The 19,924-nt window shown below is 50.5% G+C and overlaps 1 protein-coding gene across 5 annotated transcripts in view; it reads left to right on the top strand.

Moving 5' to 3' along the window:
- Positions 1 to 19,680, top strand: part of P4HA2 (prolyl 4-hydroxylase subunit alpha 2) — a 36,184-nt gene extending 16,504 nt beyond the window's left edge. For 3 of the 5 annotated variants that reach the window (XM_006100144.3, XM_014465536.2, XM_023763755.1), the window contains 10 exons: positions 2,330 to 2,569; positions 3,946 to 4,139; positions 4,885 to 5,061; positions 8,750 to 8,820; positions 9,042 to 9,141; positions 13,217 to 13,270; positions 14,094 to 14,159; positions 16,248 to 16,316; positions 16,726 to 16,822; positions 19,222 to 19,680. In XM_006100144.3, the coding sequence (XP_006100206.1) occupies positions 2,330 to 2,569; positions 3,946 to 4,139; positions 4,885 to 5,061; positions 8,750 to 8,820; positions 9,042 to 9,141; positions 13,217 to 13,270; positions 14,094 to 14,159; positions 16,248 to 16,316; positions 16,726 to 16,822; positions 19,222 to 19,292 (1,139 nt within the window). In that variant the 3' untranslated portion in view covers positions 19,293 to 19,680. Of the gene's footprint in view, positions 1 to 2,329; positions 2,570 to 3,945; positions 4,140 to 4,884; positions 5,062 to 8,749; positions 8,821 to 9,041; positions 9,142 to 13,216; positions 13,271 to 13,984; positions 14,045 to 14,093; positions 14,160 to 16,247; positions 16,317 to 16,725; positions 16,823 to 19,221 lie in introns of all 5 variants that reach the window. The other 2 variants (XM_014465539.1, XM_023763756.1) reach the window with 2 other exon arrangements.
- Positions 19,681 to 19,924: the final 244 nt, after the last annotated feature.

Raw genomic sequence — 19,924 nt, 5'->3', positions numbered from 1 at the left:
GAGAAAGACAAGTATCACATGATCTCACTCATATGTGGAATCTAATCAACAAAATAAACTGATGAATGGAGTGGGTCCAGAGACATGGAAGCATGGAATAGAGTGTGGAACCTCAGAGGGAAGGTGGGTGGGAGGTAGTCAACCAAAGATCTTGTATGCATATCTGCATAACCCCCTTAGATGCAGACAGTGGGGGGGTGAGGGCCTGGGGTGGTGTGTGGGGGTGGGCTGGATAGGGTTGATGGGGGAAAAAAGGGAACATATGTAATACTTTCAACAATAAAGATTAAAAATAAATAAAGAGCCAGTTTTCTCCCATTAAAAAAAAAAAAAAAAAAAGCACCTCCATCCATTGGCTGCCAAAGCCAGAATCCTAAGGCCTGTAAGGTTCCACCTCCCTAATGTCTTCAGTACTTGGAGGCCCTGACTCCAGCCTCATGATCACTTCTTTCTCAATTGTATTGTTGAAGTACCATTGTGACTTGTGTATCTCCAGCGCACTCCTACGCGTGGTCAATTCAGGGCTAAACCTAAATTCCTCCTACGTGTGGTGTTTGAGGTCCTGCATGGCCTTATCTCTCTGGCCTCCTTGCCCTTGACTGTACTAAGCTTCCTCACCACTCAGCTCCTTTGTTCACCCCATGCCCTCTGCAGGAACACCTTTACCCACATCAGCAGGGCTCCAAGTCTGATTGCTCTCAGCACTCAGTCAGCTCAGCTGGCACTCCAGGGAGCACTGTCTAGGGAGCACTTTGCAGGGAATAGATATTTGAGTTGGCTTCTGGGGAAGATGCTGAGTACCTGTGAATCATTTGTTCCATTCTTGGCATCTGTGAGACATGTCGATAAAAGCTATAGATAATTATAATCCTAGGGATCATAGGAGATATCTTCATACATAATTTCTTCGAAATCTTGGCACAATCCTCTAAAACTGATGCTATTTCTATTTCGAGATAAGAGGACTAAGACTCAGAGAGGCTAAGTAACTTGTCCATAGTCACACAGCAGGTGGGTGCCATAGTGAAACGCACCCTGTCCCTGACCCAGAGCCCCAGCCCTCTCAGCTGTGTTACAGCCTCCATCAATGCGTGTTCCTGGGCCTGCAGAGCCAGAGGAGCTCTGTGGAGGTCCGTGGAGCGTGGACAGGGGCTCAAGGAGCCCCCTGCCCTAACACAGAGGCTCTGGCCTGCCTACGAGCTCCATCTTGTATTTACTGTCCCCAACTTCCTATTCCACATTGTTCCTGAGCCACCAGGGCGAGCAGGTTCTGGTCTCTGAAGCAGCCAACCCATTGCAGCAGGGGTCTCATTCCGTGCAGAGACATCAGGCAGAAAGAGCCCACTAAGAGGCAGCTCTTCCATGTCAACCGTGTCCCAGTTACTGTTAGCAGGGTTGTAGGGAAGCTCCTTGTTTTCCAGGACGGGGGTGGGGGCGATGGGGGTAGGGGTGGGGGTGGGGTGGGTCACAGCTCCTCCTTGTTCTCTGTAGGACCTGCTTTCATTGTTCTCTGAGGAACACACTCACAGACCCTCCCACCTTGCCCCCACCTTAAAGCCTGCATTTCCCCATGGCTAACACACCACATCGTCTTGATTTTAAACTATTTTCATGGTCACTTTCCAGGGCTCAGCCCACAGTGGATGACCTATGGTCACAGGACCTGCTGAAATGATGCTCAGCAAGTTCCCTGCCACCTAACGGCCAAAGCTGGCACTGCAGCCTTGGCTCTTGGCCTCCCTTGGTGTCTCTCATGGCTCCTGCTTCTTCTTTTGCTTTTACCTCTTATGTCCCTCCCAGTGTTATTCTTCCTCGGTCCTTTCTGTATAGGTGCTCCCTGGGGCTCTGGTCTCAGCCATCTTCTCTTCTCTTTCCTCAGACTCTTCCTGGGAGCAGTTATCCTCATCCATGGCTTTAGATTGCACCTAGGTTCTGTTTTTTATATTCAACTATTTTTTTTTTTTACTCTCCAAACTCACACGTCCAGCTGCCCAGCAGATCCCGTCTGTGTGGCTCACAGGACATTCATGCTCTCCTGAAAACTACTTCTTGGTGGGTTTCCTGGGCTCCACTATAGCAAAGGCCCCTTCCCACTGGGGAGAAGGGGAGTCTGAGGCTAGGAGATTGGCTGTGAACCTCAACCCAAGGTAGGGCCAGCCTGGCTGTGCTCACTGTAGCAATGGCCCTTTGAGGTGTGTGGTCTGAAGCCCTGGAAAGGCTCTGCTGGGATGATGCCCCCAGCCAGCGGCCCAGGCTTCCCTGACGTGGCCATCTCTCTCCCTCACACAGAGGCTCTTTGGTGCCTGACTGTTTGCCTGTCCTGCTGCAGGAACCAAGTACCAGGCAGTGATGAGTGCAGACGACTGCTTTGGGATGGGCCGCTCAGCCTACAACGAAGGGGACTATTACCACACGGTGCTGTGGATGGAGCAGGTGCTGAAGCAGCTGGATGCTGGGGAGGAGGCCGTCACCACCAAGGCCCAGGTGCTGGACTACCTGAGCTACGCTGTCTTCCAGTTGGGCGACGTGCGCCGCGCCCTGGAGCTCACCCGCCGCCTGCTCTCCCTTGGTAAGAAGGTTAGGGGAAGGTCAGATCGGGGTGGGCAGCTGGCAGGAGAACTACCTGGCCATTCTCCTAGGATTGAGCCAGTCTGACCTGTCCACTGGCAGTGGCTAATGCCTTACTGCTTTTGGACCCAGCCCAGCGACCAGCTAGCTCCTTAACCAACTCAGTTCTGTTTGGGGAATCCTCCTGCATTTTAGGAATCCTCGTGTTATGAGGCCCACGGTGCATCTGCTGTTATGCATGATGGAGGTTTCATTGTAGTTTGAGAGTAAGCTATACTCCAGGGTTGCTGCAGTGACCATGGCCTGACCCTGAGTCTAACTGGTGGACTTGCCATGGCATTAGTGTTTTATGTGTCTTGTGCTATGGGACTGAAGGAGATCAAAAGCACTGCCCTGGTCAATGTGGCTTAGTGGTTAGAGGGTTGGCCCACAGACCAAAGGGTCACAGGTTCAATTTCTGGTACCTGGGTTGCAGGTTCAATCCCGGCTCCAGTTGGGGCATGTGCAGGAGACAACCAATCAATGTGTCTCTCTCACATAGTTTTTCTCTCTTTCTCCCCCTGCCACCCCTCCCCCCTTCTTCCCCTCCCTCTCTCCCTTTGCTCTCTCTAAAAATCAATGGAAAAAATATCCTGAGGTGAGGACTAACTAACTAAATAAAGCATCCTTTTAGTAACATATGGGAACACCATAGTCTGGAATTTCACAGACCAGCAAAGACTTTCTTATGCTGATGCTTTTTATGAGTCTGATGTCAACTAGCATAGGAGTGTCCAGCAAGACTGATGTGGGAAGAGAGCTTTGTAGATTCTGTCATGTTAGTAAGAGCCTTGGACAGGGAGTCAGGAGACCTTTGGGCTTCAGTTTCCTCGTCCGAGGAGGGGCACAGTAATCCTGCCAAGCATGCTCCTCGTATCGTGAGGCCCACAGGCTGAAGCTGTGGCAGTGGTGTCACATAGCTGTTCTTTTTGCCAGTATTTCAGCCTGCCTTCTAGCTGTGCCCAGCATGTGATGTGGTCACCAGGGATGGATGCAGTCTAGGGGACAGACGTCACTGGCACACAGCCAGGTCAGGAGAGGAGGCAGGACTCTGGACCTGTGTCCTTGGGACCTCCTGGGAGGCCTGAGAAGACAGCCCCCTCAGCGGCCAGCCAAGTGTGCCCTCTTTGTTGCTTCTTTCTCGTCACTGACCAGAGCAGAGAGAACATCTGTTGGATTTTCTGCTCTGACTCGCGAACCCTGATGAGGTGCCGTGGAAGGCAGGATGCCGCATGCGAGTGAGCTGCTGGGAGAGAAACTGCTTATAGAATAATTTCTCTAAATGACCTAACAGATGTTTGTGGTTTCCTTTTCCTTCTTGTTCTTTGCCTTTTCTAGACCCGAGCCATGAACGAGCTGGAGGGAATCTGCGTTACTTTGAACAGTTGCTGGAGGAAGAAAGAGGAAAAATGGCATCAAATCAGACAGAAGCTGGACAAGCGCCCCAGGACAGCATCTACGAGAGGCCCGCGGACTACCTGCCCGAGAGGGACGTCTACGAGAGCCTCTGTCGTGGGGAGGGCGTCAAACTGGTGAGACACGTGGGTGGGTCAGCGGCCCAGGCCGTGGACCCGGGCTTTGGCTCTGGACGGGCAGATTTGGGGAGGAAGTTTCTCTGTGGGTCATTTCTCAGCATCTCCCCTAGTTCTTTGTAGTATCTGCTGAGGGTGACGTGTGGACGTTCTTTGAGATAGAGGACAGGAGACTCTCTCCCCTCACATCTCAGGTAGATTTTCAATCCTCTAAGTTATTGCTGAGCTCCCCTCCCCACCCCAACCTGCCCAGTTTCTGTTGGGGAAAATCCTGAATGTGGACGTTGCTCAGTTCCCAAGGGAAGTCCTGGTCTCTGTAGTAGAGACAGGACAGTTGCTGGAACTCTGCAGTTGCTAGAATTTGGTGTCGGGTATCACGACCTTGAGAGCCCTGGGATCCCAGTGAGTCCTTAGGGAGGCTCAGGTGTGGGCACTCTCGGCCTTTTCTAGGCCTGACTGCCTCGCTCCCCCCGGCCCTTCCTCCTGGAAAGGCTCCCCCTGCCCCAGCCCTTTAAACCTACTCACATCTCTGTGAAAAAGGTCAGGGGTCACCCTCTGCCACAGACCTTGGGAAAGAAGAAACATTGCCTGATGTTTGGGGTATCATTTTATGCCCAGCAAGCGGAGGTGGGGTGGGAGGGAGCCGCTGCTGGACACAGGGTGTGAGACCAGTGTCTGCAGCCAGCCAGCCTGGGACAGGGCTTAGGACTCACTCGGCTCAGGGCTGTTACTCTGTGCTCCCCAGACACCCAAGAGGCAGAAGAGGCTTTTCTGTAGGTACCACGATGGCAACAGGACGCCACAGCTGCTCATCGCCCCCTTCAAAGAGGAGGATGAGTGGGACAGCCCGCACATCGTCAGGTACTACGACGTCATGTCTGACGAGGAAATCCAGAGGATCAAGGAGATCGCAAAACCCAAAGTAGGTGTCTCTGCAGGTCCTTCTTGGGTCCTGGTACCGTGGGGCCGTTTGTCGCGTAGCCCGCTGGCCTTGGCCAGTGTCCGGCATGAGTCCGCTGTGGGGGTGCTGAGGTGCTGAGGACTCGGTGTGACCTTGTCGGTCTGTGGGTCCAGGGAGAAGAATATTGAGGAGCCGATGTGGACAGCCAGGTCAGCTGAGCAGAGCACAGCTGCTAGGATGGAAGGGCACACGGGGCAGGGCAGGCGCACCGTGAGAAGCGTCAGCTTACCTGCTGGGAGCTGGTGTGTGTGGGTGAGATTTTAGGAGGTGCTGCCCGGCTGGGGCCTGCGGAGCTGATCGGGACTGAACAGGAGGAGAGTGGTTTTTTGTGTTTTTTTTACAATATCGAGTCTTCTCATCCAAGAGCCTTCTGGGTGTCCTCATTGGTTCATATCTCTTGCCATTGTCTTCATAATGCCCTGCATATTTCTTCTTACGTTTATTCCTAGGTAGTTTTCTTGCTACTGTCGCTTCATTTTGTTTCTTCATTATTATATTTTTACTGGTTGCTTTGTTGTATTAGTTTGCGATTATATGCTAAACTGTTGATTGCATATTTCATAGTAAGAGCTAATATTGACCGAATTCTTAAGTGTGGCAGGCCCTGTCCTAAGTGCTTAGGTCTGTTAAGCAGGCTGTGTCCTTATGTTCCTCTTCCCCTCATGGAAGCTGAGACTTGTGCAGGTCACAGTGTGTCACTGAACTTATTTCTTATTCCTCTTTTGGTTTTCAGCTGATTCTCTTGGGTTGTTCAGATGGTAGCATCACCTGCAACTTAGAAAAATGTTGTCTTCTTCTTAATATTTATAGTTCTTTTGTTTCAATGCCTTCGTGAGCTGCCCAGAACTTGTGGAGCACTGAAATAAGAGGCATCCTTGTCTTGTAACTAACTGGAGATTCTTCTGGTATTTCACTGCTAAGTATGCAGTTGGCTGTTAGTTTTGTATATATGTCATCATATTATAAAGTTACTTTTCTATTTCTAGTTCATAAGAGATTTGCTTCCATTTGACATCTTTCAAAGAGAACTGTTTGCTGCCCTATCCTCACCACTCACCTGTCACTGGTCAGGAGGAGGGAGGACTCAGCTGGACCTGCTACTGCTCTGCTCCTAATAGAATTGTAGTGGCCAAGAGGAAGCCTAGGTTCCTGTCCCGCGCCCTGGACCTCATGTTGAGTGACCTTGATTTGGGGGTACTAGCGTCAGTTGTATCATAGATGTGGCCAAGGGAGGGTCTAGCCCAGGGGTCCTCAAACTTTTTAAACAGGGGCCAGTTCACTGTCCCTCAGACTGTTGGAGGGCCGGACTATAGTTTAAAAAAAAACTATGAACAGATTCCTATGCACACTGCACATATCTTATTTTGGAGTAAAAAAACAAAACAGGAACAAATACAATATTTGTATTTGCATGTGGCCCACGGGGCCGTAGTTTGAGGACCCCTGGGCTAGCCAGTATGCGTGGAGAATGGGGACCTCCCCCCTCCCCCTTTGCACTCCCCGCATCAGCTCCAAAGCCCTCCAAGGGAGTAAAACACTTTCCTGGTTGCCAGGTGAGAGAGGCACTGTTGTGTCACAATCTCCTGAGAAATTCCTCACGTGTTCCTTAGACCCAGGCAGTGAAACACTTCTGTGTGTGTGTGTGTGTGTGTGTGTGTGTGTGAACAGGGTGTGCACGCATGCATGTGTGTGGCAGGGGCAGTGGAGGGGATGCTGAGAAAACTTGTCTTTGAACAGAAGCCATGTGAAGAGCCAAACACGCTGACCTCTCCTTTTCCGGAGCCTGTGGGGGACAGATGCTGTGCTGGCTTTGAAGTGGGGCCGGCGAGCTTAACTTGGCCGGTGGGGAATGCTTGGCAGCTGCCTGGGAGTCCCCAGCCTGTTTTCAAAATAGCCCTGTCTGTCCTCGGGAGCAGAGCACAGCTGCCCAGGCCTCCTGTGGGTGTCAGTCCAGCAGTGAGGCTCCGATGCTTGGATGGGGTCTAGCTGCCCCCAGTTGTCATCAGGGAGGAGCCGTAGGCAGGCGCTCAGGGAAGCCCTCCGTCCGGTGCTCTGGTCGTCTTCCCAGAACATGCTAGGGCAGCAGAGTGTCCAGGTTGGTTGATTGCACCTCCTGACCACCTCTGGGCCATCTGCTCCTCTCCATCCCTTCTGCTACCCCTGCCCAGACTACCATCATCTCTTGCCCTCACTTCTGCCTTGACTTCCCCACTGGCCTCCTTGTTCCCACTGTGGTCCCTCCTACTCAATTTTCCTCGAGGTGTCCACAGGGATGCTTCTTACATTCCGACTATGAGTGTACAAAAGCCCTTGATTTGTACACCCTGTACAAAAGCCTTCCCTGTTTCTTATTTGCCACAAGGTCACATCTAGACTCAGCCCTCCCACCACTCCCCCCGACACACACTTGCCTCTGTAGCCTATTTTCTTCTCTTATGTCTAACTTATAGCCCACAGACATGGTGCCACACCCATTTTCATCCCTGGCCTCTGCATTGCCGTTCCTTCCTTCTTCCTGTGATGCTCCCCCACTTGGCTAACTCCTGCTTACCTTCAAGTCTCAGCTACACGATCCCCTCCTGCAGGAAATCATTCTTGACCCTGCAGACTGGGCTCCCACTGGCATTAAGCACGCCCCCTCCCAGCTCTTCCCGTGCTGTGCTGCAATTACCCAGCTGGTTTTCTGCCTTTCTCACTTGACTGAGTTGTATAAGGGCAGGGGCCACATGTTAGTCACCCAGCATAGTGCCAGGCATGCAGTAGGCACTCATTAAGTGTTTATCGAGATGAAGGGGAAGTGCTGTTGGGGTGGGATATCTGGGTCTGTGGTCCCACCCATGTGAGTTCATTAGGACAGTCTACAGCTGAAGCACTGGGGGCTGGCTCTTGGCAGCAGGTCCTTCCTGGGAGTCTATCGCTGCACCTGTCTATGGAGACTGGGGAGAGATGAGGTAGTGAGGGCTGTGCGTGTGTGTGACGTGTACATGTGTGCATGTGAGGTGTATAGGTGAGGTGGCTGCTTCCAGGCAGCAGTTCACTTATGTCCCAATTCTATCATCTGATCTTTTGAGACTTTACCTAAGAGGGTGGGATCCGTGCCGCCTGTATGTGCTCCTGCAGCAGCGGGAGCCAGTGTAAGCTGGGGCAGCAGGAGACTGTTTAGATAGGTTTGGCAGAGGAGGCCACTGAGGTTCAGCAGGACTGTGGGCTTGACCAGGTTGAGAGGAGCAGGCAAGGCTGAGGCGCAGGGATGCTGGCACAGTCTGACTGGCAGGAGCAGCCACGCGCAGGCTGTGCTCAGGCAGGGGTGGTACAGGGGCCTGGTGAGAAAGGGGGCTGTCTGGGAAGATGGATGGATGGACAGGCCGACTCCATAGGCGTAACTCTGCAGACAGCACCGACCTGGGTGAAAACAAGGGTGGATGGGGACTGAGCAGGTCAGTGACCAGGGTCTGACAGCGGAGCAGAAATGTGGAAGCTCCAGACTACCGCACTGGCCTGGCTTCCAGGATCATGGGGACCTCGGTTAGAGCCATTGTCTGCGAAGCTTCTTCCCTCACTGGCCTAACTGGCAGATCTGGTCCCAGTCTCCCCAGGAAAACACTCGAGGCAAAGAAGGATAAATCTGTCCTCTCTTCCTGCCTTCCAGCTTGCACGAGCCACTGTTCGTGATCCCAAGACAGGCGTCCTCACTGTTGCCAGCTACAGGGTTTCCAAAAGGTCAGCACAGGTGATGGTGGCAGGGTGACTGTTCAAGCCCCACCTCCAGGGCCTCCCAGGCCCTACCCAGGGATTCCTTGAGGGAGGGTGGCTTAGCTTGTCCTACCTGTCCAACCCCTCCCCGCATAGAGCACTCACCTATGCTGCCTCTGGGGAGAGAGTGCAGGACCTCACCTAAGCCTGTCTTCCCTTCCTCTCTTTCTCGCCCTCTTTTGCCTTAGCTCCTGGCTGGAGGAGGACGATGATCCCGTTGTGGCTCGAGTGAACCGCCGGATGCAGCACATCACAGGGCTAACAGTAAAGACTGCAGAATTGTTGCAGGTATGGCTGGTCCCTGGGACCTCGGATTGGACGGGGGATACATGGGCTCCCAAGGTGCCCAGGGCCAGGCTTAGGGAGGCCTGTCCAATAAACTGTATGACTGCAGAATGCTGTGAATATGGAGTGACGTCACATGGGGAAGCCAGAATTAAGCATGCCTGCGGCATTCAACAGTTAACATTCAGCAGATATCGATTATCTTCTGTGTGACTGGGAGCTAGAGGCCAGTGGTGGGCCTGGCAGGCCCATTCATGTCTTCTCGAATCCAGAAGCTGAAACCCTGAGTTGTCCCAGGGACACCTCTAAGAGAGCTATGACTACCTTCAGAGGGCGTGGTGCTGAGTCCCAGTCAAAGGTCCTTGGAGGTAAAGTGTTCCGTGGGATATTGATAGAAGCGAGTGGCCCGGACCAGTTGGCTGCTGAAGGTGGAGTGCTTTTCTCTAAGTGCCCGCTGTGGAGCCCTGGCTCCCTGCCCATTGCCATGGTGATTGTGAAGGCACGTGGCAGCACTGTGCTGGGAAGTTTTTGGTGAAGCTCCTAATAGTGAAACCTCAGTCTATTGAGTTCAAATCAGCACTGGCCGTCTCCGGAGCATCGGAACCTGTGGGTGCTGTTGTATAGTGATGGCCTGAGACGCTGTCAGAGAAATTTCACTGGCATTTTTCTCGAATCTCCTGGATCTGTTTGGCCAGAGGTTCTACATGTTTAAGGATCTCACTCTTTACCTGTAGGCTTGACATTAGGGTCTGATCAGCCAGAGAGCTTATTAGACTATTTAACTGAAGATCGTTTGGAAAAGATTCTCTGAATTTGTGCCTGGACCCACCCAAGCAAATTCATTCATATTCATTCTCTCTCTCTCTCTCTCTCTCAGTAATTAGAAAAACAAATTTGAAGGTCATCTTCATGGATATGTGTGAAATCAACTGCAGTTTTTAAAAATATGTATATCTTTATTGATTTTAGAGAGGAAAGGGAGGGGAGAGAGAGATCAATGTGAGAGAGAAACATCGATCAGTTGCCTCCCATACACACCCTGACTAGAGACCGAACACACAACCTGGGCATGTGCCCTGACCGGGAATTGAACTGTCAGCCTTTTGGTGTACAGGGCGACACAACCAGCTGAGCCACCCAGTCAGGGCGAGGCACCATGTTTGTTTGCTTTGTCTTTTCGTGCTGTCTTGGCACTTCCGTTGCCAGCCAGCAGTGTTGCAAGCTTTGACCCTACATGGTCTGGGGGACAGGAACCTGCCTTCAGCATCTGTCTCTAAGTGCTTATTCCACGGGGACCACTTGCAGTGTCATACATGCACGCAGGGTCCCTGTGGAATGCTGCAGGCTTCTGGAAAGGAACTGTTTCCTCTTCTACTCGTTGACACTTTTACAGCTGTAGTTGATGTGTCTTCACTACAATTGAAGTGAAGCGGTTTTGTTGTGAATTGGATGAGGGGCCAATGGAGGAAGAGAGGCTACACTGCTAGAATTCTCTGAGATTGAAGACACTTCTAACTCAACATCTCAGCCTCACCAAAAAAGGGATTTCTAACTTTAAAAAAAAAAATGATTTCAGAAAGGAAGGGAGAGGGAGAGAGAGATAGAGACATCAACGATGAGAGAGAATCATTGATCGGCTGCCTCCTGTACACCCCACACTGAGGACTGAGCCTGCAACCCAGGCATGTGCCCTGACCGGGAATTGAACCGTGACCTCCTGATTCATAAGTTGACGTTCAACCACTGAGCCATGCCTGCTGGGCTCTAACTTTATTTTTGTGTGTGTCTTCACTCTGATCTCTGCATCATAAAAACCCTGATCTTTCAAATGACTGACTCTCTAAAGCAGTGGTTCTCAACCCTCTGGCCCTTTAAATACAGTTCCTCATGTTGTGACTCAACCATAAAATTATTTTCGTTGCTACTTCATAACTGTAATGTTGCTACTGTTATGAATCGTAATGTAAATACAGTGGGGCCTTGACTTACAAGTGTCCCAACTAACGAGTTTTTCTAGATACGAGCTGTCTCTCGGCCGATTTTTTGCTTTGAGTTGCAAGCTAAAATTCGGGTTACGAGCCAGCTTCAGATACCCCACCGCTAGTTGGCGCAGCGAACGTCGCAGTGAACGCCACAACATCAGCCCAGCATCACGTGTCTCACTCGTTCACAATTGATTGGACATACGAGTAATTTGAGTTACGAGCTCCGTCACGGGACGAATTAAACTCATAAGTCAAGGCCCCACTGTATCTGATATGCAGAATGGTCTTAGGCGACCCCTGTGAAAGGGTCATTCGACCACCAAAGGGGTCGCGACCCACAGGTTGAGAATCGCTGCTCTAAAGGTTCAAATGAATACCTCCTCACAGGAATCAGTTTTGATATGCAGTTGCTTGTTATTAAAGGTACGTGTCTGGGGACCAGAGTTTGACCAGACCGTGAATCTGATTGCGGCAAATCCAGAAGTTTCCATGACACTTGCGCTATTTGGGAACAGTATTAGATAGTGTAGGGACAATAGCTGCAGCACCATGATCAAATGTGGTTCCCCAACTGTTAAAAGATAAGCCGGCCAGAGCAATGCAGCTTCTCTCACTCCCTGGGATCCGAACACTATGCACTCCACCCAGTAAGGGGGCGTGTTGGAAAATCCAGTCTGCTCCGCAGCTCCAGCGACAAGCAGTGATGGGATTTTCCCGCATGCAGTGGCACGGTGATCACAGTCATGTTTAAAATTTTCTCCTAAGGTCTCGATTAGAGAGGATCCACAGAAAAAGCATGTGTACTGTCACTTCGTCAACTGCTCTAGCATTTCCCTCCTTAGAGGCACCTCTAGCCTTCGGGCCACCTGTTGACCCAAGGCCTCCTGACCAACAGCAGGGTGGCCAGGTGTTTAGGCTATGGGGATCTTGAAGGCTGAAGCAGTGAGTGACAGCATCTTTTCATCCCCTGATTCTTCATATCAAAGTTTTTATTTTTGTGTCGACCGAAAATCATGCTGCCCAAATTCTGCACTTCATTCCATTAGACAGATATTGTTTATGCTCCAAAAGGAGGATTCTCTCTTCTAAAGTCCACCCTCCCGGCCCTCCCCCAGGTCTAAGGGCCTCCGTTGTTGCTAACTGTGCAGCATTTTCCACCTGAAGGTTGAAATCGCTGAGAAGAATACACTAAAAGTACCAATTTTCTGAGGACTAATAACTGAGCCCACAGGCTTTTCGGGTTTCAGTAAGACACAGTAACCAAGTGTTCCCAGAAGGACTTTGATGGTGCCACTTGATTGACCAGCTTTCATACTGAATATATCTCCTGAAGCTAAAATAACTGTCGTGATTTAGGACTTACATTGTCCGATAAACTATTCACAAAGGCATTTACTATTTCTCATCCCAGTAATGACACCTAGTGGTTGCTGCAGCGAGGTGGCTCGGGTCCTGTTCCAGGCCCAGGCTCCTGCAGGGGGCACCGAGGTCGGGCAGCAGCTCTGGCCACCTGCAGCTGGCCGCCCATGTCCTGCTGCTTCACTTGGAGGCAGAGTACTCCATGCAGTGGACAGCTGCGGGATGGAGGAATATGCCCCTCCATGGGCATGGTGACAGACGTGGCAGGAGCAGTGCCAGGCACTGAGAAGCTCCCAAACTAGTATTAAAAAAAGAAATCCCAATCTTGAGTTTGTTGTTGGCTTTCCTCTGAATTACCTTCTCGTTATCTCCCAATCAGGGCTTGGGCCAGGGCCTGTCTCAAGGGCTCCCTCTGCTGTCATCTGTGTGTCCCTGCAGGGCAGGAGCTTCTCCACAGTGGCCACATGCAGGTGGCTCATGTTCTCTTTGGGAAACCACATTTGTGCTGCAGCCTTACTCTCCCTCTAGCCGTAGACATGTTTGCAGCCTTTGCTCTGCCCGTGCTGGCCGGGCATAGTTACCTTCTACCTTAGAGGGGCTGGTCTTGGGGGTTCTGGTTTTGGGGGTTCAGGTGGTTCTGGTTGTTACCTGGGAAGATGGTACCCCTGGGGACATGGGCTGCTTTGGGGCTGTTCATGTTGCTGACGAGGCCCAACATTGTTATTTCCCACCAGGTTGCTAATTACGGAATGGGAGGACAGTACGAGCCACACTTTGACTTCTCTAGGGTAAGGCCCAACTCCGGTGCTTTCAGAGGGACCTGTTCCAGCTGGTTTGAGAAGGCTGGGGCTTCTAGAAGCACTTCAGCCTCCGCATCAGGCTCCCCCCCCCCCCTCCGCCTCACCAGGGCCAACTCTTTGTTATTGGAGAAGCCCAAGTCTGGAACCAGGGGCCTGCAGAGCCCAGTGCAGCCTGGCTGCTTCCCCTGGGATGTGGGGGGTGTTCTTCCTGCCCATCCCTGTCATTCTCTGCCCTGACTGTCCAGCAGAGGACCTCACTAGGTCTCTGTGAAGGCTGATCCTGCCCCCTCCCCCGTGCCCTCCCAGAGTTCACCTGGCAGCCTTGGCCCATGGTCTAGGGCAGTGATGGCGAACCTATGACACGCGTGTCAGAGGTGACACGTGAACTCATTTTTTTGGTTGATTTTTCTTTGTTAAATGGCATTTAAATATATAAAATAAATATCAAAATTATAAGTCTTTGTTTTACTATGGTTGCAAATATCAAAAAATTTCTCTATGTGACACGGCACCAGAGTTAAGTTAGGGTTTTTCAAAATGCTGACACGCCGAGCTCAAAAGGTTCGCCATCACTGGTCTAGGGCTAGGCTGATGGGTGGAACGCACACTTATTACCTTCCCCGACCCTTTTGGCCCCACTGGGGGGCGGGGTGGTGGGTGAAGTCAGTTGCAAACTTGGGTGAAAGTTGTTGTTTGTTGCAGCGACCTTTTGACAGCGGCCTCAAAACAGAGGGGAATAGGTTAGCGACGTTTCTTAACTATGTAAGTATCGGGTCCAGGCCCGCCTGTTTACTCTCACTTAATTTTATAGAACGATGAGCAAGATGTTTTCAAGCATTTAGGGACGGGGAACCGTGTGGCCACATTCTTAAACTACGTGAGTATGATGTGTGTGGTGTGTGAGCCTTAAGAGGAGTCTGGGTCCAAAAAGCTCTTATATCCACTCCTGTCAGGGCTGATACCACCAGCGTTGCTCAGTGGCTGGGCCCGTCTTGGCTGGAGTAGAGAGTTGGCCTTTGTTTATCTATGGGCACCCCCCTGACCCCCAGGACCTTCACATCCCTGGCTTCTTTTTTGTTTGTTTGTTAATCCTTGCCTGAAGGATATTTTTCCATTGATTTTTAGAGGGAGTGGAAGAGAGAGGGAAAGACAGAGAGAAACATCAATGTGAGAGAAACGCATCGATTGGTTGCCTCCTGCATGAGCTCCAGCCAGGGCCCAGGCCAGGGAGGAGCCTGCAACCAAGATACGTGCTCTTGACCGGAATCGAACCCAGGACCCTTGGGTCCGCAGGCCAGCGCTCTATCCACTGAGCCAAACTGGCTAGGGCCCTGGCTCCTTTTCGATGGGCCCAGTGCTAGTCTGGAATTTTGGGGTGGGTGCCCCAAAAGTTCCCTCCTTGGCAGCAGAGTGAGGAAGTAGCCGTGAAGTGCTTAGATGAAAGCTGCCTTTGTTTCCCCAAACTTGGTGTCCTGTCTCCCACAGGCTACTTGCGCTCCAGCCTCAGGCCATTGGGTTTTCCTCACATGAGCAACAGTTTCCGGCCCCTTCTGCTGAGAGGGCTGGCCCTAAGGAGGCATAGAAACTGTCAAGAAATTCAGAGATAGATGCCTGTGTCCGTATTTCCCTCTAGTTTCCCTCTGGTCTCTCTTGTAAGGCTGATGGTCTAATACAAGGCTTACTTTAAGCAGAGGAGAGGGACATGTGTGGTCTCTCTTGTAAGGCTGATGGTCTAATACAAGGCTTTAAGCAGAGGAGAGGTCATCCCTTGGGAAGTAACATGTCAATATTGAGACTTGAAGGTTGAGTGGAAAATAGTTGGCGGAACTTGGTTTCTGGCAGAGGAGAAAGTGTGTGGAGACCTGGAGGAGGGAAGGAGCGTGGGATGTTGGAAAAATAGAAAAAGGCTGGTGGCTTGGAGGCAGGAATTGATAGTGGTTAAAGGGAGAGGCTGGTGAGACTGACAGGGCCTTCGGGTTCTGGATTGGATCCCCAGGGCTGTGACCGTTAGGGGTTTTCATGTTATTCATTTCCCCTGTCTGTCAAGTGCCCTTCAGTCTGTCTGGTATGTGTCCTGTGGAAATATTTATTAGCTGCAAATGCTATTACATTATGAGCAAAACCTTGAAGTGAGAGAGCCAGACAAGAACGAAGTAGTGCTTTGGGCGTGAGTCGAGGCACATGTTGTGGGCATGAGTGCAGCCTCCCTTCCATGGAATTTGTGTTCTGGTTAGTTTGAGGTCTCACCATGGGAGAAAGCAGAGCCTCTGGAGAGACAAACCCTACCTTCCCACCCAGAGCCGGGGAAGGTGCGTGTCTAACTAGAGCAAGTTTTAGAGGCCACAGTGGGGACCACAGATGGTGTTGGAAGCATCAGGGAGCTCCTGGTTAGGGTAGCTCATGGGTATAGTGGCTTAGGCAAGGCCCAGGCCTAGTGGGGATGCAAGGAGTGGAGGTCAGGCAGGCATTTTTCTGAGATTTAGATTGTTACCCTCTGAGATATGAGTCTCCCCTACAGCTCTTGCATGCCCACGGCATTGAGACTGTCTTGATGAACCGTACAGATTAAGCCAATGGTTCTCAACCTTCTGGCCCTTTAAATACAGTTCCTCATGTTGTGACCTAACCATAAAATTATTTTCGTTGCTACTTCATAACTGTCATGTTGCTACTGTTATGAATCATAATGTAAATATCTGATATGCAGGATGGTCTTAGGCGACCCCTGTGAAAGGGTTGTTCGACTGCCAAAGGGGTCGCGACCCACAGGTTGAGAACCTCTGGATTAAGCAGTGTTTAGGGAAAAGCTTTTCTTAGCTGAAGGGCTGGCCGTGGAGCAGAGCCTCCAAGCCGTGTTGCTCATGTCCAGAGGAGGCTGATCTGCACACCTCGTCATGTCCTTCGTGGCTCAGTTGCTCTGAAATCCTTGGGTAGAAGGGCCAAGCTCTATGCCTTCTATTCCCAGATGAGCGATGTAGAAGCTGGTGGTGCCACCGTCTTTCCTGATCTGGGGGCTGCAATTTGGCCTAAGAAGGTAAGTTCTGGTTCTTACGGCTCTGATGTCGAAGCCGGGCTTTATGTTCCTCAGTCCCGTTCCCTGGCCTGCTTGACTCTCACTGGAAGGGGCCTTAGCCCCTTCTTGCCTAAACGCTGACCTTGTGGCCTCAGCTTCCATCTGGGGAGAAGGGATAGGGAGGGAGGTCCCTCAGGGGCAGATAGGTTTGTAGGCATCCCCCCCCACCCCTCACTCCCCGCCCTCCCCCCCGTGAAGGGTAGGTGCTTTCTGGGGAACTTTTCTCTCGTTGGAGTCCCAGAGCCCTGTCTCCCTGTACACGGGAAAGAGAGGGTGTGTCTGCTCAGGGAGGGGCTTTGGGGTGCTCAGAGTCAGGCTCTCCAGCCCAGTCTCTAAGGATGTTGTCTGATAGGCTGTTTCTCTTTCCCAGGGCACGGCAGTATTCTGGTACAACCTCTTGCGGAGCGGGGAAGGTGACTACCGAACGAGACACGCAGCTTGCCCCGTGCTTGTGGGCTGCAAGTGGGGTGAGTGGCTTAAGGAGTGGTGCTGGCCTTGGTGGCCTCGGCGGGCTGTAGTGGTCATCCTTAGACTCTGAGCCGGGAGACAACTGCTGCCAGAGTTTCACAAAGCCACACTGTCCACCTTTTGAGTCCCCCCCCCCGCCCCCCGCCACCCCATTAAATCAAGAGTATATTAGGGGAACTTACGATACAAGGCATGTCTTGGGCAGAAGCAGGAGCCAGGGTGTGTGGTTGTGTGTTTTTTTGTTAGTTTTTTTTTTTTTTTAAATCCTGCTGATAGTCCCTCCCAACCATTCAGCTGGGTTTGTGCCAAGACAACTATTTGAGGCCACTCTCAGAGATGCCAAGAGAGCCGAGGGAGCTCTGGGAAAGAATAGCTAGACAAGCATCAGAGGTCCAGGATGGCGCCCCAGAGCGATGGACTCTGGCAAGGGTTCAGAGGGGGCCCTGGGGGACAACTGGAATCAAAGTGGGGAAGGGGTGTCCCAGGCAAGCAAGGCACGCGGGACAAGGCACAGCCTAAAACCAGCACCAAAGGTGTGGGAACTGGCTTCCTTTGTCACTTGGATAAGGGGAGGCCTGTGGCACAGGGACCAAGAGATGAGGCTGGAGGCTGGGACCAAACCGCAGAGGCTGAAGCTTGAGCAAGCAGCTGTGGTGAGCCATGGAAAGGCTTGAACCAGTGTGTGACAGGAAGTGATCAGAAAGAGATGAGTTTATAGCCTTCCTGGGGAGTTTTGGAGATAATGACAGGTTCACAGAAAATTGAGCAAATGAAAATGAAAAATCGAGGCAATTGCTGACCAGGGGGAAAAAAAGTTGCACAAGAAAGGAAATATATGCCCTAACCGGTTTGGCTCAGTGGATAGAGCGTCAGCCTGCGGACTCAAGGGTCCCAGGTTCAATTCCGGTTAAGGGCATGTACCTTGGTTGCGGGCACATCCCCAGTAGGGAGTGTGCAGGAGGCAGCTGATTGATGTTTCTCTCTCATCGATGTTTCTAACTCTCTATCCCTCTCCCTTCCTTTCTGTAAAAAATCAATAAAATATATTTTAAAAAGAAAAAAAAAGAAAGGAAATATAAGTATAATCTATTAGGTGGCTCATGTGTGAGCAATATTTACATGATATAATGATGTAAATACTGAATATTAATGTAACTAAAACCTGTGATTTAATTATATTAAGTATATAGGAGGTAATAAGTATGTGTTTTAGAGGTAATATAAAAGAATTCTAAAATTGAAAGTCAAGAAATAGCACTATAAGCATGTTATTTAGAAAAATGAGGATAAATATCAGAAGACAAGTGAAGAAGTTGAATGTCTAATGGAAGGGGGGATTAGTAGTGGGAAGGGGTAGGAAGAAGATTGCTGTTTATCATTATAAGCTTTGTAGACAACTTGATTTTTAAAAAATATATTTTTACTGATTTCAGAGAGGGAGAGAAAGAGAAAACATCAATGATGAGAGAGAATCATTGATCAGTTGCCTCCTGCACGTCCCCTACTGGAAACTGAGTTTGCAACCTGGGCATGTGCCCTGACCAGGTATTGAACAATGACCTCCTGGTTCATAGGTCGATGCTCAACCACTGAGCCACACCCGCTGGGCAATAATTTGATTTTTTTAAACCAAGGACCTGTATTACCTTACGTTAACATATTTAAAATGTCCTATGTATTCTGTAGTGCATTGGAATAAATTTGTTGTATTCATTGTGAAAGAAAGAGACTGGTTGAGAAATGAAATCATGGTTCATGCGAATTTGAGACACAGCTTTAGCTGACCGCAATCATGGTTCATGCGAATTTGAGACACAGCTTTAGCTGACCGCTTGGCTACGCCCTCCACCATCTTGGAAGGCAGCTATGCTCACCACTATACCACCAACGCCTCCTATCCACCATCTTGACAAGCTTCCTCTCCCTCTTCTCCTACCTCTCAGTTCCTACCCACCAATTTTCAATAATATCAACTTGGCTGGGGTCCTTATCACACACCAGAGTGATTCAAACCTTGATGTCTTTCTCAGCTTGTTCTCACTTCCTGGACCCCCTTGAATAGGAACCATCATGGTCTGTCCATCTTCTTCCCTGGATAACTCCTATTCAGCTTCATGCCCAGCTCTGTGGTCTCCTTCCCTCAGATAGTTAAATGCCCTTTGGCTCTGTTTCTATGGCAACCTTACACACATGTAACTTCTGTCACTGACAGACTTTTGTGCAATGATCTGTTTATACATATGTCTTCCTCACTAGCTCCTGAGTAACTTGATACCTGAGACCATGTCATACATCTGAATCGCGGGTCCAGTGTAGGATTCATCCTGAAGGAGTCATTAATTGGGGGGAGGCTGACCCTAACCAATAGAATTGTAACATAGTTTTTATCTGTTCACAGTCTCCAATAAGTGGTTCCATGAACGAGGACAGGAGTTCTTGAGGCCATGTGGATCAACAGAAGTTGACTGACATCCTTTTCTGCCCATCCTCTTCCTGGTCCCACAGCCTTTTGTCTTCAAGTTCAACGTGACAAACACCTTTGTATGTTTCAGCCCCTGTCAGGCGGGTCTTTGGAGAAGTGAATGTCTGCTGGAGCAGACCAAGAGGATAGGGGAAAGTCCTGGGTGACCTCGGTCCCAGCCTTTCTGGTCAGCCTGTGCCATCTCGGGTCAGGGTGGGTGCAGCAGTCAGGCTGTCTGGCACCTAGCAAGGTGCCTTTGTACCTCAGATGCTTTAGGTGTGAGATGTTTCAGTGAACCAAAGTTCTGATACCTTGTTTACATGTTTGTTTTTATGCATTTCTATTAATGTGGCTTTAACCAAAAAAAAATAAAATGTCCCTGCCAGAAACCTTAAAGTGCCTTATTTGGAGTATTTTTTAAGACATGGGAGCTTATATCAAGTTCTCTATTTCCTATGCCTCTCCTCTGTGGAGGTAGACTCTGGGTAATAAGTACTTTAGTGGCAAAACCCTGACCTTGAGTACTAGATCTGGTGTCAACACTTACATCTCCTCCAAGCTTCAGTGTCCTTCTCACCAGGAGTAAATGAGAGTTCTTGTTATCCCACCCTTCTCCAATATCTGGTATTGTCAGACTTCT

This window comes from Myotis lucifugus, unplaced genomic scaffold (assembly GCF_000147115.1).
Source record: "Myotis lucifugus unplaced genomic scaffold, Myoluc2.0 scaffold_300, whole genome shotgun sequence".
Classification (NCBI taxonomy): domain Eukaryota; kingdom Metazoa; phylum Chordata; class Mammalia; order Chiroptera; family Vespertilionidae; genus Myotis; species Myotis lucifugus.
The sequence above is the reverse complement of the archived record's forward strand: the minus strand, read 5'-3'. Positions and strand labels throughout refer to the sequence as shown.